At 37.7% G+C, this 26,351-nt stretch overlaps 1 protein-coding gene across 1 annotated transcript; it reads left to right on the forward strand.

The window, feature by feature from the left end:
• The first annotated feature begins 13,199 nt into the window (after positions 1–13,199).
• On the forward strand, positions 13,200–26,127 carry S1PR4 (sphingosine-1-phosphate receptor 4). Its single transcript, XM_053700670.1, has 3 exons — positions 13,200–13,253; positions 20,352–20,569; positions 23,726–26,127. Exons 2-3 carry the CDS (start codon positions 20,370–20,372, stop codon positions 24,645–24,647), a joined length of 1,122 nt encoding a protein of 373 aa, XP_053556645.1. The 5' UTR covers positions 13,200–13,253; positions 20,352–20,369; the 3' UTR covers positions 24,648–26,127.
• Positions 26,128–26,351: the final 224 nt, after the last annotated feature.

Below are 26,351 nucleotides of genomic sequence, written 5' to 3' on the forward strand. Positions count from 1 at the left end.
AAGCCGCACATCTCAAATAGTTAAAAAGTGCCTGGCCACTTTATTATTCAAAACAATATTCCTCCTCTGCAATTGTGTCAAACCAATCACAAACAACACAACCTTTCACCTGGAACCCTTAAAATACCTGAACCACAAAGCACACTCTGATTACCCACCATATCCTGAGACATGAGAAGTATTTGGAGAGGCTAAGTCATGAGGGGTGCCACATGGATCACCAGCCCCAGGTGCGTCCCTTGTTGTTCCAGCTTCTGGTCCTGCTGGTCATGGCATGCTGGTTCTGCACAATCTAAGGCCTGCAGGGCCACTCAGACGTCAGCATCAGCATCAGCAGAGGGGGCACCCAGGATTTACAGGGCACACGTCTATTGGGGAACATTGAGCATCAGCAACATTAAGTGATGTTTATAACTGAGGTTGTGGACAGGGGGACACTGAGGAGGATCAATTATGGAATTACATTATCCAAAAATAATTCACATGTAAGTGACATGTTCTTAAGGCCACTAAACCATATGGGTCACAATAATTAGGATGTATGGCTGTATCTCACCTCACATTTCATGTTTTGCATAATCCCATAGATGATCCTATACTGAGGATTCACATTTCATGTAGATTAATCTACAACATTTCACACCCCTTCCCTTAACCCCCCTAATTCATGCATATGTCTCATTGTGTTATTCATGTTTAGATGTAACTGTTAATTTCCTATGCATAATTAGGTATCTCATTTTATAACCATGTATTATATATATGCCTGTCTGAATTATTTTTGTGTGTGTAACATGGATTAACATACACCTATTGAATATTACAATCTGTGCCCATGATACATAACTATGTCATATGAGTTAGAGTTCAATATTATATTACCTGTGGTGTAGTGCCACTCAAACACAGGTCATATCATCATTATATTCAATTTTAGTGTACTCTAACACCCATAACATGGATGTGTATTATATTCAAATGGTAAATAACAAAGGACAATGGTTATGGTGAAAGAGAAATATATTTATTTTTTACGTGGCTTTTTTGTTGAGGAAGCTGAGGTGCCTGTGGTTGATAACCTTGTCCTCCTTCTTTCTACAGATGCTGGTGTTTCTGCTGGTGTGCTGGTGGCAGATGATATGCTTGAGGCTGTGTCTTGCTGGTGTGTAAAGTGTTCCACCAACACACCAAAAGCTGATTTTGTTCTCTCCATCTATTGTCCATCTGCATATAAAACTGAACTCTCATCATCTGTGACTGATTTTGCACAGTAGCACTTAATGATGCTGCCATGTCTCTCTGCAGCTCTAGGCTCTGTCTGAGGAACCTCTCTGTGCCTCTGTGAATCCTCTCTGTGCTTCTGATGAGCCTCCTCTGGGGTCTAATGTATTCGCCATCCAGGGGAGAATACAGTGCATCCCCCGACAACAGGGCAGGCAGTTGTTAAAGGGCCATAATGTTGGAGAGGAGCTGATGCTGGTGGACGCGCTTCTGCTGCTGGAGGTGGAAGATCTGCTGTAGCTTCTGTTGCTGGAGGTGGAAGATTTGCTGTAGCTTCTGCTGCTGGAGGTGGAAGATTTGCTGTAGCTTCTGCTGCTGGAGGTGGAAGATGTGCTGTAGCTTCTGCTGCTGGAGTAGGATGATCTGCTGTAGCTTCTGCTGTAGTTATTTATAATGAAGCTGCTACTGTAGTTTCATCTGCAGATGGTGGAGCTCGTCCAACCAAAGCAGATGGTGGAGCTTGTCTAAGGGAAGCAGATGGTGCAGATCGTCCAAGGGAAGCAGATAATGGAGCTTGCCCAAGGGATGCAGATGGTGGAGCTCTCCCAGTCGATTCATATTTCCACTGTGGACAAGTGTGTGACCACTCAGCCTCTTCAATAGCCACATCCTGTGACATTGTCTGTGGGTAATATCCATGACTGACTTGAAACTGTTATTGTGTTGGGGGGGGGGTGGAAATACATGGAACCAAAGGGAGGATATTCCTTTGGCCATGAATGTTGCCTGGGGTCATATGTCAATGTCGGTGGCATCACTCCCAGGTCCTGCATTAAAGCCAGCCAACCCTGCTCATACCTGGGAGCCCACTGTACCTGTGGTTGCCTGAAGACTGGTGGTGGTGGTGGCATGGCTGTTTGTATCTTTTTCACAGGAGGTTCTGTGGAGGAGTTAAAGGATGAGAGGGATTAGTACAGTCAGATATATGTCCATGTGGGATACAATGTACATTGATACATGCTAGGGCCTTTACTGATTCACATGTAACTCTATTACATGCATGTGCAAATTGTGAGTGATTTGAATAGGATCAGTATACAGGGATGTATTTCATACAATAGTTATGTGTACATGTCAATGATGAAATAATGTGTTCTTTAAGTGACACTATGGTCACACAATTTACTTTAGCTTGATCTAGGGCACAGAACCTGCTTTATTAAGCTAAAAGTTTTCGGATGGCTACAGTTCTATTTAAGGAAAATTCTACATGTTAGTATTGCACTATTCAACATCACATCATGAATTGCATTGTGTTATGTAGCAGTAATGTCAAGTAAATTTGTAGATGTTTTTGTTAGTACTTCAAATAACATGCTCCTCATCATGTACATAAATATGTGATATTGAAGGGTGTTCAGTTTTGATTTTATGTGTGATATCCTCATTTACATAAAACTACTCTTTATTAACAATTTACGCATACATAATACTGGCGTAAGTTACTGTCAACGACAGAAATGTGTAGTTGCGCACATTTCTGAACATCGCCAGTTTGTCCTACTTACGCCTGATGTGCGAGGTGAACTTAAGGGCGAAGCGGGTTTCAGCAGTTACGCTGAAACCTGCGCCGCATATGTAATCTCGGCCTATTCGTTCAACTCCATGCCATTAAATTTAGAGATCCTGATGGAATAGGGGACCTTGAGACCAGGGGGTAGATTTAACAACAGTTGAGCGGACATGATTCGCTGTAGCAAATCATGTCCGCTCAACCTCTCTAAGCAGGGGCCATCAATCATCCCAATTATCTAAAAGGTGGCGGACAAGTTAAGGAGCAGTGGTCTTACGACCGCTACTTCTTCACTTCTGTTTAAGGCGGACCTGAAACGATGTGGCTCAGAAGCAGCATCCACTGCTTAATAAATGGAGCCCCATGTCTTGTCTCAGAGGAAGAAGACATGGAGAGCAAGAGAAAATCAGCACTATATCCTTATACCAAGGCTGGAGCAATTAATATTACTGACGTTGAATCCTGTTTGGTTCAAGTAATGACTCTTGGAAGAAAAGCATACAAAGGAAACAGGTTTGCTAGATGAAAGTCACATGGACATACCAAGGTGTCTATTATGTGAACCTTTGGATCTTTTGATCTTGCACAATAGCTTGGAAGCATGAGAATTAAGTGAGAGGCCATAAGATCTATGTTCTGTAGCCCATTTTGTTTACTGAGCAATCAAAAATGTCCTAATGGAGAGACCACTCTCTTGGATAGACCGATTAACTGTTGAGATGATCCACCTCCCAGTTGTTCACACCTGGTAAGTGAATTGCCAATAGGGAGCAATGATTCCTCTCTGCCTAAGACATAGTTTTAGACACTTCCTGCATGGCCAGTGGACTGCGGTTACCCCCCTTGCTGATTTATGTAGGCCCCTGCCAGATAAACTTTTCTTCCTTCAATAGTGGCCAGGGCTGAAGAGCCTGAAGATCATACAAAGTTCCAGAATGTTGATTGGTAACCTTGCCTTTAGAGGATACCAAACTCCTTGCAATCTTCGAGAAATCCAGACCGCTCCTCCAGCCTGAGAGAGTAGCATCCGTCGACACAATAGACCAAGAGTGACGAAGGAAGGATATCCCAAGGGTCAAAGACAGACTTTGTGGCCTCAAGAGAAAGATTGTCTGATGGAGAAATCCAAAGCAATCCGTTGTTCCAAATGTAGATAATTCTTTGACCACTGAGGTAGTGTAGCCAATTAAATGGGTCTCAAGTGAGAAGGGGGAAAAATAACTGCATCTGAAGCAGATACCATAAGACCCACCGCCTCCATGCACTGAGCTACCAATGGAATGTAGATCTTTGTAGGGAGAGACACGCCCTCTGAATCTTTATATTGCAAAGTTCCATAAGGAAATAGATGCATAAAGATTGAGTCTATCATAACTCCTATAAATGCTAGCCTTATAGCAGGATATAAGACACTGATACTCCAAACATGGTCTTGAAAGAAGACAGAAGCTTGTGAGTATTAGCAATAGCTAGTGACAGGAAATAAGCTTGCACTAGTATATAATCCATATACTGAACAACTGAAATGTCCTGATTCTGATCAACGGTAAGATTGTATTAAACACAGAGTGGCAAACTGGTAGTGTTTTGCAGATATACAAACTTCAGGAACTGAAAGTGATACTTGTGTATAGGGATGTGCAGCTAAGAATCCTTGTGGTCTATAATAGCCATAAACTGAAACTTTAAATTAAGGTAAAAAACAGTGAGGAATGTTACCTTAATACAAATGGGAATCCTGACCAATATGTTTAGGGATGTTAAATCCAGGACAGGACTGTAAATCCCTTTGGACAATGAACAGATGGGGTAAAAACTCTTGACCCTGAGAATACACAGGTACTGGGATTAATTATTCTCCTATCCTCTAAATCACTGTATAAATGTTGCCGCCTCTGAAGGATCATTGGCAACATTTAGATAGGACCACTAGTCAATAAGGAGGACTCTGCTTCAAAGAGAACACAACTCTTAAACTCTAAAAGGACAAAGAGAGTCAGTCCAGACATCACAACTATTTTTTCTTATGGATCTTAAAATGTATAAACTTATACATAAGTTTATACAAAGTTTAATAAATCTGTGCATGTCATAAGAATCAGATGTAGTATACATGTACCTACTTAAGCATATGCACACATTTTGTTGGTCATATGGTCTTACTGACTAGAGAAGCAGCATATATAGACCATCAGGTACAAGGTAGATACATGTAAATCCATGTCCAGAATAAGCAGAGACTGCATAAGTAAATACACAATGCACATGGTTAAAAAAAATATTGGTGATTAATGACCAGTGCCTGTATGATAAATGTAAGTGCATACATAAATCACTATAAAAGAGATACCAATAGATCTTATATCTAAAGGATCTCTACTGATAGTGAAAATATTAATGATCAATGTTTAGTATCTGCATTTTAGAACCTTTGTGCATAGATATAAATTACACATAACATAGGTATAAAAGAGATAACAATAGATGTTATCTCTAAAGGACCTCCACTGTTAAAATACAGATAAATCCTGCACAACTGCATTAGCAATTAAACATGCAGAGTACAATGCATTTAAGGTTTATCCCTAGAGGGAATATACTATAGAATTGTGTACACTAATAGCATAGGACAAATAGGGGTCAATTTATTAAGGTGCGGACGGACATGATACGCTGTATTGTATCATATCTGCTGCACATCGATAAATGCAGATAGCAATGCCGTCCCCTGCAGATTCACGGCCAATCATCCGCTAGCAGGGGGTGTCAATCAACCCAATCGTATCCAATCGGGCTGATTGCTGTCCGCCACCTCAGAGGTGGCGGACGAGTTAAGGAGCAGCGGTCTTAGGACCGCTGCTTCTTCCGCTTATAGGTTCAGATTATAAGTGGAGCGCTAAATAACGCTCCCGCTTGAGCGTTAATTGTGCTAGAAGTAAGCTTTTTATGTTCATCGGGTTGCACTCGTATTATTAGTTGAAAGTAAACTGTTGACGCTCTGGTGCTAACCCGACGAGCGCAAAAAGCCAAACTTACAATATCACAAGCACCTTCATGTATTCCTGCATAGAAGTCAAGGGAGGAAAAAAAAAAGTGGAAAAAACACCTTATTCACGCACAAACCCAATTGCATATTCTCATGTGCGCTAACCCGACATGAAAATATGAATATTTCACATTCCAATGTTCTGCACATAGCAGAATATGTTTTATTGATTCATAAATACATATTTCTATATATATATATATGATGTTTTTTTGGTACAATATAAATATATATTAAGCAAGAAGCAAAGTGGGAAGCAAGTGCTAGTTAAGGAGCTGGAAAAAAGTGATAATGTCGTTTAAACATAAACCCTAGGTAGAATGCCGGTTAGGGCTAATGGTGCAGACCCTTATAATAATTTATGTGAATTACTACAGAAAGAAACAAACAATAGATATCTTTGTTTTAAAAAAGATAGGCAAATCAGCACTCTTTTTAAGGGTAAACAGCTCAAAGACTTAAAGTAAACAAAAGTGTCAATTTATTGGTATACAAAAACAATTAAATCTAAACATACACCGTATTTCTTAAAAAAAATGTTAACTGAGATACGTCTCCAATGTATAGAAAAGATCAATGTCATACTCAAATTATACATATATACAAAAACCTACATAGAATAAAGAACCTGACCAGTCAGGGTAAGCAAAAGGCGCCAGTGTGAACATATGCATGCAAAAGATTAGCATAGGATGGTTAACTGACCAACTACACCCTGCTGCACACAGAACCCCCATAAAAGTAGTCAGGATGTATGACCTGGGCAGGGAAGGTTATTGGGATCTAAGTTGTAAGTGTACCCACCCTATAAAACAATGCTCAAAGTTCTGAAAATGCAATAAAAGCATGGGAGGGTTAACAAGCTCAGTCAAGCATATGTAGCCATGGTTAGTATCTATTGTCCAAAGAACATGAGAAGCCAGATAGTGTTCTATGCAAGTTATTATACCAGAAAGCAGCCATACAGACACATCAAGTCATCCGTATAAGCTTAGTATCAAGGTGCATATCCCAAATATCAGCATAGATTGGCGTCACCAATAGACACAGTCTTTTAGAAAGTAAAGGCAGGTTCCTACGTGGACACAATGGCAACGTCTTTCTTTGTAACAGTATAAGTAGGGACGCTTCAGATCTCATTCATACGCCCTGACGAAGCCCATCTCACTAACAGACGATGGGGTGAAATGCACGTCGGCATTGACTGACCGACCCACGTGGTGTGAGCATCTGACTCCAGTGTGTTTTTCAGAGTGCTCATTTGAACACGAAGCGGGTCTCCACAGCATGGATCTCGAGAAGCAGCTTCCACTGTGAACCAACGCAAGTTTCCTAACAGCCGCAAAATCTTCAGGAAGGTGCAGTATACATACTGTGTCTAAAGTCTTGGGTTTCTCAGAGAAAGACATTGCCATTGTGTCCACATATGAACCGGCCTTTACTTTCTAAAAAAATGTGTCTATTGGTGACGCCAATCATGTCTGAATAATGTCTGAATATCTACAGAGACAGAAAGTTCTGCCTATGTAAAATCATTATGTGTGCTGCTGAACATGCAACATAAACAGCTTATACGAATTTGTATATCATAATACTGTACATAACCTACATGAGGTACATTACTGCAAATAATATTCCAAAGAGCATACAATGTACAACAGTATAAAAAATGCAGACTAACATAATATCTGTTTACATCCCCTGGCAATGATGGGAGTACAATGCTTTATTGGCTTATAAATAAATATTAATAGCGCAAATAGTTATAAGAAATGATAATGGAATCATATGTCATTATGTTCAGTACAATATATAATTGCACTTACAATAGTAAATTGGGTGCACTGTAGATCACATAAGAATGTGCTGTGGTGTACAGCTGCCTGAAGGTCCTTGCAAAAAAAAAACACCTGCCTAGAGGATGTTATCAAATCTCAACATTTAAGTTATCAGTACAAGAATTATTTTGCACATTTACCTAAGGAAAGTTAAATCCCCAGATTTATGCTTATACTTAGTTTGGGGACAGCCGCTAAACAAACTGTCACTATTTTGTACATGTTATTTTTAGTTTCAGGATAAAAATAGTAATTTCTCCCTGAGTGACAAGTACAGGGCAAATTTCCTTTGTGGAAGTGGACAGTTGCAGCTGATTTGTATGCAAAATCTGAGGTATACAATTCTCATAGATTTGAGTGACCTGGCATACTGGGAGCATGCCTCATGCACACTCATGTTATTTCCCTATTCAGTTTAAAGGGACATAATACTCATATGCTAAATCACTTGAAACTGATGCAGTATAACTGTAAAAAGATGACAGGAAAATATCACCTGAGCATCTCTGTGTAAAAAAGGAAGATATTTTACCTCACAATCTCCTCAGCTCAGCACAGTAAGTTTAGTGTTAAAAATATACTTCAGCTGTTGCTCAGCTGTAGGTAAAAAAAAAATGAAGAAATGAACAGCAGCCAATTAGCATCATGTGATTGGTTCACTGTGTGCATTGCTATTTCTTCATTAAAGTATATCTAAAGAATGAAGCAAATTAGGTAATAGAAGTAAATTGGAATGTTGTTTAAAATTGTATTCTCTACCTTAATCATGAAAGAAAATGTTTGGGTATAGTGTCCCTTTAACTCTTATGAGATTTCAAAGTAGACTTTCTTAAACTGAATAGGGAAATAAGATGAGTGTGCACGTAAGCTCACTCCCTTAGCTGTCCCAGGACAGACATACTGATTTGTTGCTTAGAAGTTATTTACAATGGGATGTGGCTACTGAGGAATTTTTGAGGTAAAATATCTTTCTTTTTTACATAGAGATGTTCAGGTGATATTTTCTAGTGAGCGTTTTACATCTATGCTGCATCACTTTCAAGTGTTTTAACATTTGGGTATCATGGCCCTTTAAGGAAGTTTATTATGAAATCTCATGGGAGTTAAGTGAAATCTCATGAGATCACATTAAAAGAGTTCATGACCTCAGCACTGCTGTTGCTGATTGGCTGCTGTTCATTTCGTCCTCTTTTTTTTTTTTTACCTGCAGCTGGGCAGTAACTGAAAGATAACTTTTTACAGAGCACTTACTCTGGTGAGCTGAGGAAATTTTGAGGGAAAATATCTTCCTTTTTTACATAGAGATGCTCAGGTGATATTTTCCTGTCAGCTTTTTACAGTTATTCTGCATCACTTTCAAGTGATTTAGCACAACATTTTACTGGACTTCCATGACAAAATATTGTGCAAAATGTAAAGAAGCATTAAAATAAGACATACAGTAGTTATATCATGCATGTCTGTTTATGACAGTATTGAGAATGTGTACAAGCCAGGTCATCTAACAGCACTATATCAAAGCAGTTTGGATATTTACATTTATTCATATAGTCTTCAAGGATTATAGAACATTTTAGGACTATACATATCCCTTTATCAACTATTATCTGAGGCACATGTTTTTTTGATATTTTAACAAAAAATGCAAAGAAAGTTGCACACAAAATATTGCTCTTCCCTTACGTACATATAATCCCTTAGTGCATTTATTGCATTATCAGTGAATTTCATTCTTACTAACTCATCATACATGCTAATTTATTGGAAAGGTATATGTACAGTAAAGCACTTCGCAGACACAGTTAACAAATGTTATCTCTCTGCCTTTAAAATAAAATGACAGCAAGTAGATTTTCCAAATGGTGTCCCTGTGACTTCTATCTAAATCACCTTCTATAGCGGGAGCTGTAATTACAATTAACGCTATCCCTTAGTAATATTGGTACTATTCTGAGACTAAGGGGTATATTTATCAATGTGCGAGCGGACATGATATGAAGTAGCGTATCATGTCCGGCGCACATCGATAAATGCATACGCTGTCGGTATTTATCATTGCACCAGCAGTTCTTGTCAACTGCTGGTGCAATACCGCCCCCTGCACATTCGCGGCCAATCGGCCGCTAGCAGGGGGTGTTAATGAACCCGATCGTATTCGATCTGTCCGTTGCTTTCTGTCCGCGGCCTCAGAGCAGGCAGACAAGTTATGGAGCAGCGGTCTTTAGACCGATGATTCATAACTTCATAACTTCTGTTTCCGGCGAGCCTTCCATACGGAGCTTGATATATGCCCCTAAGCTCCTTCTGGGAGCTGTTTAACTTACATATTTCTAGATGTTTATAAGGTTACTGAAAAATAACAGAACTATAGTAAATATAGATTATACTGCTGGAGTGGGCAGGTTAAAATAGAGACTATGCTCTCATGGTGGTGCCCCTCTTGAGGACCTTATAAACATCTAGAACTATGTAAATTTACCAGCTCCCGCTATAGAAGGAGCCTCATATAGAAATCACAGGGGCGTAATTTGGAAAAGCTATTTACTGTCATTTTATTTTAAAGGCAGAGAGCTAACTTTACTAGTCTGATATTAATTTGTGTTTTGATTTGTGTTTTTTTTTTTTATTTCTGTGTGTGTGAAGTGCTTGACTGTACATTTATCTTTCCAATAAATTAGCATGTATGATGAGTTAGTATGAATTAAATTTCCTTATAGTGCAATAACTGCACTAAGAGATTATGGGGCATATTTATCAAGCTCCGTAGGGAGCTTGATGCCCGTGTTTCCGGCGAGCCTTCAGGCTCGCTGGAAACACAAGTTATGAAGCAGGGGTCTAAAGAACACTGCTCCATAACCTTTGTGCCTGCTCTGAGGTGGCGGACAAACATCGTCAGAAATCAACCCGATCGAATAGGATCGGATTGATTGACACCCCCTGCTAGTGGCCGATTGGCCGCCAATCTGCACGGGGCGGCATTGCATCACAAGAACTGCTGGTGCAATGATAAATGCCAAGAGCGTATGCTGTCTGCATTTAGCGATGTGCAGCGGACATGATCCGCAATATCGGATCATGTCTGCTCGCACAATGATAATTCGGCCCCTATATGTATATTAGGGAAGATCAATATTTTGGGTGCAACTTTCTTTGCATTTTTTGGTATAATTGTTAAAGGGACAGTAAAGTCAAAATTAAACTTTAGTGACACGGCTAGAGCATGCAATTTCAAACAACTTTCCAATTTACTTCTGTTATTAAACTTGCTTTGTTCTTTTGGGAACTTTTATTGAAGAGTAAAACTAGATAGGCTCATAAGAGCTCAGGAGTTTGCACATCTTTAGTACTCTATGGCAGCAGTGTTTTGCAACATTATTTGTAGTACACTGCTGCAATAGAGTACTAAAAACGTGCAGCCTACCTAGTTTTACTCTTCAATAAAAGATTCCAAGAGAACACAGCAAAAAAAACAGAAGCAAATTGGATAGTTGTTCAAACTTGCATGATCTATCTGAATCATAAAAGTTTAATTTTGACTTTATTCTCCCTTTAACTTTTTTGTTTAATATTTCTTAACTAAGCAGCTAGTAAACTATAGATATTATATAAAACTGTACTAGAAATGTAGTGCAGTATCCCTCAATTACATATATTTAAACATGGTTTTTGATGTTACACGTTTTGCTATGTTAAAGATTTGTGCTACTGAATAACACTATTCTTATCATTGTGCTTTATTTGTTTAATACTTTATTATTAATAGAATGTAAAGGGTAACATTTATTGCTTTTTTTGTTTGATACTAGGTTTAAAGGGATAGAAAGATTAAAATTGAAATGTGTGTAGTTGCATTTCAATTGTGAATGGAAGCATTTTTGGATACATACAGTACTTTCATTAGTAAAAATGCTTCAAGTAAAATGTATTACTGTTTTTTGGTGGCATATGCACATATGATGTATCTTTTATGGCACAAATGAAGTCTTCCCTGAATTAATACACACCACTGCCAGCTTTCTGAGCAGACATGGGGATCGATTTAACAAGGGCTGAATGGCTCTTGTTCCCCTTGTTTCTGCGCGAGCCTTCAGGCTCGCTGGAAACAGCAGTTATAAAGCTGCGGTCTAAAGACCGCTGCTCAATAACTTGTCAGCTGCCTCCGAGGCTGCGGTCTTCAATCCGCCCAATCCTATATGATCGGGCTGATTGACACCCCCTGCTAACGATCATTTGGCCGCAAATCTGAAGGGGGCAGCATTGCACAAGCAATACACATTCAGTGATGTCTGTCGGACATGATACGCTACAGCGTATCATGTCGGACAGACATTGGTAAATCTACCCCATGATGTTTGAATCCTGATGCTGTAATCACATAAAGCTGAAACAGGAATAATGTTCACTAGAAGCATTTTATTTCTAATGGATGTATAATGCAATATGCCTTTACTTAAAATTGAAATGCATTTATGCAGATTTCAATTTTGACTTTTCTGTCTATTTAAAGGGACATGCTACCCAAATGTTGAAGCACTTGAAAGTGATGCAGCGTAGCTGTAAAAATCTGACTAGAAAAATCAGCTGAGCATTTCTATTTAAAAAAGGAAGATATTTACCTCAAAATTTCACACCCCATTGTAAATGGACTTTAGTTCCAGTACTTGCAAGGGAGTGTGCACCTGGTATGTGCAGGCAGTCATGTTATTTCCCTACTCAGTTTAAGGATGTTTACGATGAATACTCACAAGATTTCAGTGAAATCTCACAGCAAAACAATGCATGACCTCAGCACTGCAGCTGGACAGTAGATGCAGTATAACTGTTACCAGAGCACTTACTATATTGTAAGCTGAAGACATTTTCAGGTAAAATATCTTTATTTTTTACATAGAGATGAACAGGTGATATTTTCATGTCAGCTTTATACAGTTATGCTGCATCACTTTAAAGTGATTTAGCACTTGGGTATTATGTCCCTTTAAGTGTTTTTATTTGCTGATATTTAAAATCTGTAGTCCCTAATGAGAACATTAACTATGAATGTTTATTAATTTGTCTGTTATAGTGATATAATAAACTCCCTACCAGCTATATCATAAAATAATATATTTGAGAATGATGAAATCTGAAACAGAACAGAACATACTGAATATGTACAGTTAGAAATCAGAGATTTCAAACATTATTGACACATAGTTTGAGTAGTAGTGATTTGTATGGTATATTTATTCAGCAGAAAAAGTTAATGTGCTTATCATATTGCTTGTCCAATTTAAGGGTGTCACATTACTAAAATGGTTGTGAACTACTATTCTGTATACAGTATCTAATATTTTAATTATAATTAATATAATTCAATATGTAATATAATTAAAGCCTCAGGTACAGTGTTTGAGTATGACTGTTTAATCGGTTAGTATCAGGACCCACACCCAGGGTGGGGTTCATCCTGCTGCCCTGTGGTGAATGTTACAAAGACTTCCTGCTGATCACATCATTGTCACTCAAGACCTGTCACTTATTTTCATAGCATTCTGTCACCTGGGTACCCAGCACACTGACCCTCAGCAGAAAGGTGAGCAAAGGATTTAATCTATTAGGAATGGGGGGTTATCATGGATTACATAATCAGTGCATAAGAATAGCACAGAACTTGTGCATAAAAGTATATTAGATAAAGATAATATCAATACAGTTAATAATATAAACATCAGTACAGTGACAGTTTTTATCATTCCACAGAGTTTACTGATCTGTCCTTCTGACCCAGCATTCTTGGGTCTAAACGGAGTGTCAGTCTGTGCAGCTACATTATCTGCAGATGTCCCAGTACACTACAGAAGCGCTAGCATTATGCTGACAGCTGAAATATATTGACAAAGTTGTTTTCCTTGACACATGTAGAATGTGAGAGGACTTTATTAATGGACATTAAAGTAATTTTTATACCTGCATATTATTTATCAGCAGTTAATCATTGAATTGCAAAAAAATCTTTAGAAATGTATTATAAAAATATTATATTAACATTTAATATTTTCATAGTTTTGCACTTAAGTATTGTTTAGCATGTTGCAGGGTTGTATTTTGAACTCTGCACAATACAAATTACAATCCAGCTTCTAAGGAGAAGAACACACACAATTTTCACAGTTAATTTCATGAAAAGATGCAATAATAAAAAAATTAAAGTATACTGCAATTTTTTTTTAACTTCAAATAAACATGTTGTGAGGAATTCAATTTCAATATTAATATCCCTTTGAGCCTGGGTTCTGGAATGTTTATATAAATTGTATTTATACATATAGATTTTTTTGTGTGCCCCCCTCCTCCCCTAGAACAAATTCTGCAGGAACCCATGTATGCTGCAACTAGACAGATTAGAACCTTGCAGATATTTATCAATTCTTCAGTTATCCTAAACCAATGAGCTTATGATGTTCTAGCCTACATATCTTTGCCCCAATGACATCTTGCCATATGTAAGCTACAAGCTAGGGGTATAATAAAGAAATATAAAACAAAATAATAATTTTCTAAAAACAAAAATGTAAGAGTATGCAGCTACCTATGGGTACAACTGCCCTTAGGCAACAAACACAGTTCTAAAATGCAGAATATTTTACTGGTCATTAAGTTAGGTACTGTTCAGGAATAAAGTTACTAGCTCACTCATTATTACAAATAACTAAAAGCCTATATCTTCCTTATCCACTGCAGTTTCTCACTATTCACGGACAACTGGAAAAACTCTAGCCCTCACTATAATATTTTTGAGTCTAGTGATATAATATATCATTTCACGAGAGGATTACAATAATGGGAAAGTCTACCTTAATAATCTCATCACTACAATGTAATGGAAAACATATTCCAATAATTTATAAATTAAAATGTTAAAAATAGTGCTTCTGGAATAGCATAAAGATTTGCATAAATGCAAGTAGAGTATTGTGCTTCTGTAATTTGATGAGTAATATCTATGAATGTTGAGGTATTGGTAATAATGGTTTCGCTCTAGTGATTAGCGTGGGAGAATTACATTAAAATAAACTGTTAAAAGATGACATCTTGAACTTTGCTGCGTTGCAAGTTACATTTTTACTCATAGACAACTGTGAATCCTACACTTATAAACATAAAAGTCCATACAACAAAAGGGACTCTGAACATTTGACTGTACTAGTGCTAAAAAGTAAAAGAGCTCAGCTGTCAAAATGCTGCTTTTGGAGTGTGTGAACATACTGAAATCACAGCAGCTTTGTTCCTTTTCCCCTGCACCAAAAAAACAGGCTCTTGTGACTTACGGCTGTTTATGTTCCAGATTGGTTAAAGGGATAGTCTAGTCAAAATTAAACTTTCATGATTCAGCAAGAGTAGGCAATTTTAAGCAGCTTCCTAATTTACTCATATTATCAATTTTTCTTCGTACTCTTGATATCTTTATTTGAAAAAAGCAAGAATGTAAGCTTAGGAGCCGGCCAATTTTTGGTTCAGAACCTGGGTAGCGCTTGCTAATTGGTGTGTAAATGTAGCCACCAATCAGAAAGCTCTACCAAGGTTCTGAACCAAATAAAGATACAAAGACAACAAAGAAAAAGTTATAATAGGAGTAAATTAGAAAGTAGCTTAAAATTGCCTGCTCTATCTGAATCATGAAAGATTCATTTTGACTAGACTGTCCCTTTAAGGGCATGCAAACAGCAAATATGGAGCCAATATGATGTTTTTAAATACTGCAAAAACAATTTTTGGCAGGTTGTAGGGACTTCTACATAAGTACATATTTGTTATAGCAGAAAAAAAAACAATTCTGCCTTTTATCATCAACAGCTTAGATTTAATCCTCATAATATCATTATGCATAGTAGAGTATATTGTTCCTACCAAACCTGTTGGGAGACTACTCCAATTATGTACTACTCTTTAGGAATAGAAGTACTTTAATAGATGATTTGTAAACTCCTCTATGAGTAGATTTTTTTAAAGCTCTTTTGAGAAACTGTGAGGTTAGCTCCCCACCCTTCCTGTCCCTCTTGCCACCCTCACTTGTGATATAGGGACCAAAACATAAAACTCCAAAAACAGGAAGTCTCGTGCTCATTGTGTGTAACGGCCAGGTGTAGTATCTGCTTGTAGTAAAAAAAATAGCATGACACTATAAACCCTGCATTTTTGAAGAACTATGGGCAACTTAGTATATTAACCCCTAATCCGCCATTAACCCACATTGCAATAAACCAAATAAATGTATTAACCCCTAATCCGCCATTAACCCACATTGCAATAAACCTAATAAATGTATTAACCCCTAATTTGCCATTCACCCACATCGCAATCTACCTAATAAAAGTATTAACCCCTAATCCGCCATTCACCCACATCGCAATCTACTTAATAAAAGTATTAACCCCTAATCCGCCATTCACCCACATCGCAATTAACCTAATTAAACTATTAACCCCTAATCCGCCATTAACCCACATCGCAATAAACCTAATAAATCTATTAACCCCTAAACCGCCAAACCCCACAACGCAATAACCATAATAATCTATTAACCCCTAAACCCCCAAACCCCCACAGCGCAATTAACCTATTTAAATTACTAAGCCCCTTAACCTAACAACCCCTAAATTAACCTTAATTACCTAAATTAAAAAAATACTAAGTTACAATTAAAAACTTTAAAAATAAAAAAACTAAATTTAAATTAATCTAAAATTACAAAAAATAAAAAGTCTAACATTACAGAAAAAAAATAAACCAAATTATCAAAAATAAAAAAATGAAACCTAATCCCTATGAAAATAAAAAAGCCCCCCTAAAATAAAAACACCCCCTAATCTAATACTAAAATACCAATAGCACTTTAAAGGGCTTTTTTGTAGGGAATTGCCCTAAGTTAAACAGCTCTTTTTCATAAAAAAAAAATACAAAGTCCCCCCTCTAACAGTAAAACCCCCCACCCATCAAACCCCCCAAAATAAAAAAACCTAACACTAAAAACTCCTAAACTACCCATTGCCCCTAAAAGGGCATTTGTATGGGCATTGCCCTTAAAAGGGCATTCAGCTCTTTTACAAGTGCCCAAAATCCCTAATCTAAAAAAATAAAAAATAAATTAAAAAATCCTTACTCTAAGCCCCAAATAGGTACTCACCGTTCCTGAAGTCCGGCGGAGAAGGTCCTCTTCCAGGCGGCGGTGAAGTCTTCTTGGAACCGGCGACATCTTCCATCTTTATCCAGGACCAAGCCAGCACGGATCGCAGATGACTGCGGAACTGAAGAGCAGCGACTGCGGAGCCATGGAGCGTGGAGGATCCTCTTCGTAAATCAACGCCGTATGCTGAATAGTGTCATCACCGGCTTGGTCCTGGATGAAGATGGAAGATGTCGCCGGTTATTTTTAAAGTAATGTTAGGTTTTTAATTGTAATTTAGGTAATTGGGGTTAATTTAGGGGTTGTTAGGTTAGGGGGCTTAGTAATTTAAATAGGTTAACTGCATTGTGGGGGGTTGGCAGTTTAGGGGTTAATATATTAATTAGGGTTAGTGTGTTGTGGGATAAATGGTGGATTAGGGGTTAATAGTTTAATTAGGTTAATTGTGATGTGAGTGAATGGCGGGTTAGGGGTTAAAAAATTTATTAGGGAGATTGCGATGTGGGTGAATGGCGGATTAGGGGTTAATAGTTTAATTAGGCATATTGCATTGTGGGGGGTCGTCGGTTTAGGGGTTAATACTTTTATTATTAGTTCTGATATGGGGGTGATGGCGGATATAAGGGTTTTTATGTGTCGGGTTTATTTTTGGGAGGCGGGTTAGACTTTTACGGGAGATTTAACTTTTTTTTTTATTTTCTTAGGCGCTGGCAGTTTCTAACGTGCCGTAAGTTACTGGCGACTCCAGAAATTTTTATTTACGCACATTTCTGGACATCGCTAGTTTATCCGATTTACAGCACTTTATGAACTGCCGGCGCCATATATGTGATTCCCCGATGTGTGAGGGGAAATTACAGGCGACGCGGGTTTCAGCAGTTATGCTGAAGCCTGCGCCGCATATGTAATCTCGCCCTATGTGTCCATTAGTGAATGTGTGAATGTGAGATTTGCAAGGAAAGTGATAAAGAGCAATAAGGAACTTTATGGATGGCATATGGAGTATCTGGAACTGAAGAAAAGGAAGGGTATTTTTCCTTTAACAGCCACTCTGTTAGTGAATATAGAATGCAAGCAGATGGCACTATATATATATGTTTATTTTATGATTCGGATAGAGCAAGCAATTTTTACCAACTTTCTAATTTACTCCTATTGTCAATTTGTCTTTATTATCTTTATTTGAAAAAGCAGGAATGAAAGCTTAAGAGCCAGCCAATTTTTAGTTCAGCAACCTTGGTAGCGCTTGCTGATTGGTGGGTACATTTAGTTACCAATCAGCAAGCTGTACCCAGGTGCTGAACTAAAGATTGGCAGGCTCTTAAGCTTTCATTCCTGATTTTCAAATAAAGATACCAAGAGAAGGAAGAAAAAATGATAATAGGAGTAAATTAGAAAGTTTTTTTTAAAATTGCATGCTCTATCTGAATCATGAAAGAAAATATTTCGGTTTATTATCCCTTTAATGGAAAAATACCCATGGCGGAAGAAACTCACATATCCCCAGTATCTTTTTTTTTTTGGGGGGGGGGGAGGGTAATTGGAGCAAAGACCCAATTGTAAATATAATTCCTTAAAGGGTTGGAGTGGATGCAGCAAGAACAATGCAGGGAAAGAGAATCAAGCACCCAAGAAGGAAGTTATACTTCTCAAAATAATGTTAATCTACATCTGCTGCATTCTGTATCCACCAACAGAGTGGGGTCCGTTAATGGAGAAGTACCAAAGGGATGGCTAGAGATAGAAATTTGAGACACTGTAGTGCTATGTTGAGCAAAAGGAGCTGTTATAAGGAGGATTGTAATAAAATAAAATAATAAAAACTGGCATATGAAGAGTTATATGGACCTATGAGGAATGTTATAAGGTGTATACATATGAAGAGTTATATGGACCTATGAGGAATGTTATAAGGTGTATACATATGAAGAGTTATATGGACCTATGAGGAATGTTATAAGGTGTATACATATGAAGAGTTATATGGACCTATGAGGAATGTTATAAGGTGTATACATATGAAGAGTTATATGGACCTATGAGGAATGTTATAAGGTGTATACATATGAAGAGTTATATGGACCTATGAGGAATGTTATAAGGTGTATACATATGAAGAGTTATATGGACCTATGAGGAATGTTATAAGGTGTATACATATGAAGAGTTATATGGACCTATGAGGAATGTTATAAGGTGTATACATATGAAGAGTTATATGGACCTATGAGGAATGTTATAAGGTGTATACATATGAAGAGTTATATGGACCTATGAGGAACGTTATAAGGTGTATACATATGAAGAGTTATATGGACCTATGAGGAACGTTATAAGGTGTATACATATGAAGAGTTATATGGACCTATGAGGAATGTTATAAGGTGCATACATATGAAGAGTTATATGGACCTATGAGGAATGTTATAAGGTGTATACATATGAAGAGTTATATGGACCTATGAGGAATGTTATAAGGTGTATACATATGAAGAGTTATATGGACCTATGAGGAACGTTATAAGGTGTATACATATGAAGAGTTATATGGACCTATGAGGAACGTTATAAGGTGTATACATATGGGAATAAAAATAGTTGCAAGGAAGATTCTATGAAGCATTCAGGAGATTATTGGGACAGATATAGGAGAAGTCTTAGGGAAAATTACATAGTGCATAATTAGTAGTTCTATGATGTGTCATGTGGTGCAAACAGAGGGGAGGTAAAGAAGGTTTTTTATTACTAGTTAGAATTAAACAATTACAATTTCAAAGTGTTTCATGTTTCTTTATATGGAGCAACAGGGCGGATAATAGGGAGGAATACTTTTAAAAACTAAGGTAATATAGACAAATAAGCTGCATACCATAAAACAATAAAAGGACATACATTTATTTATAACATTTTCTAGTTCACTTCTGTTATCAATTGCACCTCTTACTCTTGAGGTAAAATGTCCATGCCTGCAGGCAGACAGATTTGTAAGATTGGAACCTGTCTGCCTACAATTTGCACTTATAATTTCTTGTGCAATGCTGCTCCCTAGCAGGACAAACAAGCGAGTGTTGAGGCCAAACAAGCGAGTGTCGAGGTGATTGACTTCGCCCCCTCTGAGGTGGCCGAGAGGAAAAATAAGTAGTTTCTGTGTCTTAAATATGTGTCAGCCGGCTCATTTATGCAAACCTGCCCCACATAGCTAAAAAAAACTGCAAATGTATATTAATAAAGCTAGCCCTTGGTTGGTGTCCTTTGTTGAAAAATAGCAGTTTCCATGACAGCATACTGAGGTAGGAACGTGCACGTCTTGAGCCTATATGCATATCATTGTTACATTGTCTGTCATATAGAGCATAGATTTATGAAATGAAAAAGAGCAATGCTATGGACCACTAGAAGGATTTATAAAGACTTTCTATGGACTAACAGACAAAGTCATAGACATACAAGTATATAGAGTATATAAAGTTCATACATTATAAAGTTTTATCTTATTACCTTTTCCAGGTGTGTTTCTGAGGCACCATGAACATTACCTTGGATGCCTATTTCTGCAAGGAGTCAGTGTTGTATGGGGATGATAACCTGATCCTGCTGCATTACAACTTCACCGGGCGACTGATTGGACGATCAACTGAAATGCTCACCTTCACCAACCTGTTAGGCGTGTTGATCAGCCTTTTTATCATGGTGGAGAATATAACTGTGCTGGTGGCACTTTGCTGGTGAGGGTGCATCCTAGAACAATACAAAAAATGCATTTAAAGGGATATAAAAGTCATAATTAAAGAGCCAAAATGACATGCTTTAATTCGTTAGAGCATGTCATTTTAAGACTATTGCACAAAAGGGTTAAACACAAGTAGAAGTACTGCTCAAGACCCACAAAGCACTGCTAGTCCAAAGTGAAAACTACCACTGATCCAATCAGTAGTACTAGTTACACAGCTTAGTTATGCAAATAGCACTACTAAATGAATCAGCAGTGGTTTCCGCTTGGGACCAGCAGTGCTCGGCGAATCCAGAGCGTTACTTTTACGGTGTGTTAAAACTCTTTGCAGGGGTTAAACAGATAGTAGTTTAGGGTCGATAATCTTAAAATGGCATGCTATAATGAATCAAAGCAGTGGTTCTCAAGCCAAGTGAACTCAAGGCCCGGTACATTTTAGCTAGACATGTCCAGGGCCCGGTAGTCATACACAGGGCCCTGGTCCAGTCCTGTCTGCTCCTTGTCCTACTCTGTCTTCCCACTGAACTGCTGCTACATGTGCACAGTGCATACACACATGTGCAATGGCACTCTGACAAGCCTGGCCAGTATTCCTTATATGTGGAGCAGCGGGCCTGCCAAAGCACGCTGTGGAGGGCATGTCAGGTCGTGGCCTACCAGCAGGGCCATCAAGGCTCGGTACTGGGCCACAGCCCAGCTGTTTAGAAACCAGGAATTAGAGCATGTCATTTTTCGTCTATTATGGCCCTTTAAACTTTCATTATTTAGACAGAGTGTCAGTGTACAATTAAAAAAAATGTTTGTGTACTTCTATTATCAAATGTATTACTTTATTTTAGTAACCTTTGTTGAAGCTTAGCTCCATTTCATTATTATTATTTATTATTATACTATATTTATGAAGCGCCAACATATTCTGCAGCGCTGTCCATGGGTGGGTGCAAATCATTTAAATAAAACGATATAAAACTTGTAAGAGACAGAACAAAATTTAACAAACACATACAGAAAGAATTGAGGGCGCTATTCCCGTGGGAACTTACAATCTAGAAGGGTAGGAAGTTGAGAAACAGGAGGTGAGGACTGCAAGATTGAGAAAGATGTTAATGCGGGAAATGAGGGAAATGTTAGGTAAGTGAAATTAATTTATTATTGAGTTGGGTGGTAGGCTTCTCTGAACAAAAAAGTCTTCAGGGAGCATTTAAAGGAAGAAAATTAGGGCAAAGCCTGACAGCACAAGGGAGAGTGTTCCAGAGGGTAGGTGCTGCATGACAGAAGTCCTGCAGTCTAGCATGAGAAGAGGTGATAGTCAAAGATGCAAGGAGCAGGTCATTGTTGGATCTTAGTGGGTGGGAAAACATTCAGTGATAGTGGTAGGCTAATAAGTGTGGACATGTCTTGAGCACTTTATGTAAAACATTGTTACAAACACTGCCACCATTTAGTGCTCAAGATATTTTTTTTGTTTTGTACACACTGCACACATATACACGCACACAAACTGCACAATATTAAATAATACATATCCCACACACTTTAATTGGCTGTAGTGATGTAGGTTGCATGCAAAATGACTAGGGGCTTCAGCTATGTTCTATCTCCCTTAAACAAAAAACTCATGCTAGACTCCACTAAAACTCCCTTGTGTATATTCTTCACTCTCTTGACTACAAAAGCATATGACTCAATGGAAGATTTACTAGTGTTCCTCAGGAGTCAGTTCTGGAGCCTGTTTCATTTAACATTTTTATCAATTGTATCAGCAGAGGGTACTGGGGAAAGTGTGTCTGTTTGCAGAAGATACAAACATTTGTAGCAAAGTTGATATGGGGGGTTGAATCAGCATCACAAAGTGAAAAATTATGCATTTAGGAAAGAAAAATCCTAAGGTTAATTACAAACTATGACACATTATTATTTAGGCAAAATGTAAATTTGGTAAGTAAAGAAGCAGGTATGGCTAACAGAATGATTGGTTGTATGGGAAGACACATTAACAGCAGAAAAAGTAAGGTTCTTGTGCCACTTTACAGATCACTTGTTAGGCCTTGAGTATTATGCACTTCTGGAGGCCATGGGGTAGATTTATTAAATGTTGGGCAGACGTTCGCTTGACATCGCTAAATGCCAACAGCATGCTCATTGCACAAGCACTTCTAGTGAAATAATTATGCAATGCCACTCCCTGCTCACAAACTGGATTCTGTTCAAAGTTGGGTTACTAAAATGGTACATGGTTTAAAAAATACTTACAATGGTGTAGTCAAAGAAAAGATTAACATAAGAATGATATGCATGTGCATTATTTTACATTTTTAGGAGTTGTTTAAACATTTCAGGTGTCCATAAAGTAATGGGTGCCATCATATTATAACCTAGGTTTTCCTCTCTGCACAGGCCTATAATTGAGAGTTAGAAATGTAGAGTGTGCAACCAATGACTATGTGAAATAGAGCAGTCTGCAGTCCTTAAAGTGACTAGTCAAAATTAAACTTTCATGATTCAGATAGGGCTAGCAGTTTTAAACAACTTTCCAATTCACTTTTATCATCAAATTTGCTTTGTTCTCTTGGTATTCTTATTTGAAAGCTAAACCTAGGTAGGCTCATATGCTAATTTCTAAGCCCTTGAAGGCTGCCTCTTATCTGAATGCATTTGACAGTTTTTCACAGCTAGATGGCGTTAGTTAATGTGTGCCATATAGATAACATTGCGCTCACGCCGGTTGAGTTACTTATGAGAGGGCACTGATTGGCTGAATTGCAAATCTGTCAAAATAACTGAAATAAAGAGGCAGTCTGCAGAGGCTTGGGTACAAGGTAATCACAGAGGTAGAAAGTATATCAATATAACTGTGTTGGTTATGCAAAACTGGGGCATGGATAATAAAGGGATTATCAATCTTTTTAAACAATAACAATTCTGGAATAGACTGTCCCTTTAATTTTCACATTATTCATGAATTGGAAAGCCCCCAATTTTCAAATTACAGGAAAAGTGGACAAAAGATATGAAAGTATAATAAAAGTTTAATGCAAACATTTTCTGTTTTACTACACATAATCATTTTATAGTACAATCTCAAGGTGTCTAATGTCCCTTTAAATAATTATTGAGTAAATTATAATGGATTTTTTTTTGTATGTTCTAGGTATCTACGTTTGAGGCGTTGGGTTCACTGCTGTTTAGCCAATATTGCCTTCAGTGATTTTATGGCTGGCTTTTCTTACTTGCTCAATGTCTCACTCTCAGGACCCGTCACCTTCCTCCTGAACACAAAGCTTTGGTTTCTGAGAGAGGGTTTGCTTTTCACAACATTGGCAGCCTCCATCTTCAGTCTGCTGGTAACTGCAGTAGAACGCTACAGCACTATGGTCCTTCCAGTTTCGGAAACACGCTTAGGGAAGAGCATGCGGGTTCAAGGGCTGATTGCCTTATGCTGGTTACTGGCTATTGTGGTTGGGTTCTTACCTCTATTTGGGTGGAATTGCCTGTGCCAAATTGAAAATTGCTCCAGTCTGCTTCCTCTCTACTCTAGGCATTATTTGCTGTTCAGCCTTATCCTTTTGGGGGCCACCTTGCTTGGCATCATTGGCTTTTACTGCACCATATACTTCTTGGTTTGCACTAGTGCCAAGCGAGTGGCAATAACTAACCAGAGCCGGAGATCCTTCCACCTGCTCCAGACTGTTCTCATCATCCTGGGCTGCTTTGTCATCTGTTGGAGTCCACTGTTCTTCTTTCTGTTGGTGGATTGCTCCTGCTCCCCACCTGCCTGCAAATCTCCATTGAAACTGGAATGGGTTCTTGCTATGGCTGTCCTTAACTCAGCTCTCAATCCACTAATTTACTCCTTCCGCAGTTCTGAAGTGCGCAAGGCGCTGATGGCATTGTGCTGCTGTGTCTGTATTCAGGCTGGGGTCAGGCTACCTCCATGTTGCCAAGTTGGAAAAGACATTACCTCCGGCTCATCAAATGAGAGTTCACTGAGAAGGAGAAGCAGTGTACGTCTTTCACGTGCACTAAGCATTAGGAGTCCACTCACCAGTATATCTAGTGTGCCAAGTCAGTAAGATGGCTCTTTATGTTAGAATACAGAGGCCTCAATAATTCACTCTGTCTGTAACTGACAAAACCTCAAAATACCGGGACAATATTAGTATTCTCTCACAAGTGTATGTATAGATACATGTAAAATAAAAATATATAAAATAATATAAATATATATAAATATTCACTCATACCCATAAGAAGCTAGGATTGGCTCACTCACTAGTACATCTAGTAGAGTTAATCTGTTCAGTAGTAAACATGCAAGCCACCATGGGAGCCCAGAGGTAGTGGTAAGAGGGGGCAAATCTTGGAACTTTGTTCTTTATATCTAAGTAAAAGCAACCACCTAAGTGACACTTTTAATGCCAATGAGCCACCAATTAAAAATATAATGTGCAGCTCATATAACAAATATGCATCTCTCTCCTGCAATAAATGTTGCAACTGATATTAATAATGTACTGTGAATTGCATTTCATATTTTTTTGCCCACCCCCCCACCTACAAAACCTTCTGTGTAGCCCATGCAAGCAACAAGTACACAACTATGCACTGTATTAAAGAGGCATTAAAGTGATTTTGAACTTTGTTGCCTCTAAAATATGGCATATTAAAATGTATTACAATTTTGTTTTTTTGTCAAATAGATATTACTGTGCTGACTTTTTTTTCTTTTTATGCATATGAGCCATGTCACTGTTGACCAACAAAACAGTAGCAGTTCTGCTTAGCAGACAGTAAGCTTCTATATCTCACATAATTCCACAAACATGCACTTTTTGTTAGCTCAAAAATCAAAATACAAACCTTATGCTTAAAGGGATATGAAACCCAAACATTTATTTTGTGATTCAGACAGAGCATACAATTTAAAAAAAAGTTTCCAATTTACTTCTATTATCAAATTTGCTTTGTCTCCATGGTAATCTTTGTTAAAGAGATACCGAGGTAGGCATCTGGAGCACTACAAGGCAGAAATAGTGCTGCCATCTAGTGGTCTTGCAAATGGATAACATTCTAGCAAATCTGCTGTCATATAGTGCTCCAGACACATGCACGCTCCTGAGATTATGTCCCTGCTTTCAACAAAAGATACCAAGAAAACAAAGAAAATTTGATAATAGAAGTAAATTAGAAAGTTGTTTAAAATTGCCTGATCTTTCGGAATCATGAAAAAATTAATGTTTCATGTCTCTTTAACATTTTGCATGAAAAAAATTGGTTTAACCTATGAAATATGCCATAAATATTAGTTTAGCATAACTCTAATTAAATCCCCATAAAGAAATATAAGAAATCTTCCTAAGGACTTAAAATATTTTTAAGGAAAAGCTAAATGTTTGCATTCTGCAAATGTATCCTAAAATATATACCCAAATGGAACATTACATACACTTTCTTAAATGCCAATAAAACAATGAAATGAGGCATATACTGACAATGAAAATGTACACTGTATCATAATCTTCATGTATATGAATATATCTATGTATATAAATGCAACTGAATGGTAAATTATGTTTAGAATTATGTAGATGTGCTGATTTTTTGTCATTTTAATTTTTTGCTTAAAACAAAAAAATAAAATAATATTTTATAATTTTCTAAGAAATGCTTGTAGATGCTATTTCATATAGTCTACATAACTAGATATTTTAATTTGATAGATAAATAGATACAAGATAGATAGATGATAGATAGATAGATATAGATAGATAGACAGA

The sequence above is a fragment of the Bombina bombina genome, chromosome 2 (genome assembly GCF_027579735.1).
Source record: "Bombina bombina isolate aBomBom1 chromosome 2, aBomBom1.pri, whole genome shotgun sequence".
NCBI classification, from domain to species: domain Eukaryota; kingdom Metazoa; phylum Chordata; class Amphibia; order Anura; family Bombinatoridae; genus Bombina; species Bombina bombina.

Coding starts and splice junctions, on each gene's coding strand:
- S1PR4 (XM_053700670.1), top strand. CDS start 20,370: ATGAACATTACCTTGGATGCCTATTTCTGCAAGGAGTCAGTGTTGTAT. Junction 20,570..23,725: donor GTGCTGGTGGCACTTTGCTG/GTGAGGGTGCAT, acceptor TGTATGTTCTAG/GTATCTACGTTTGAGGCGTT.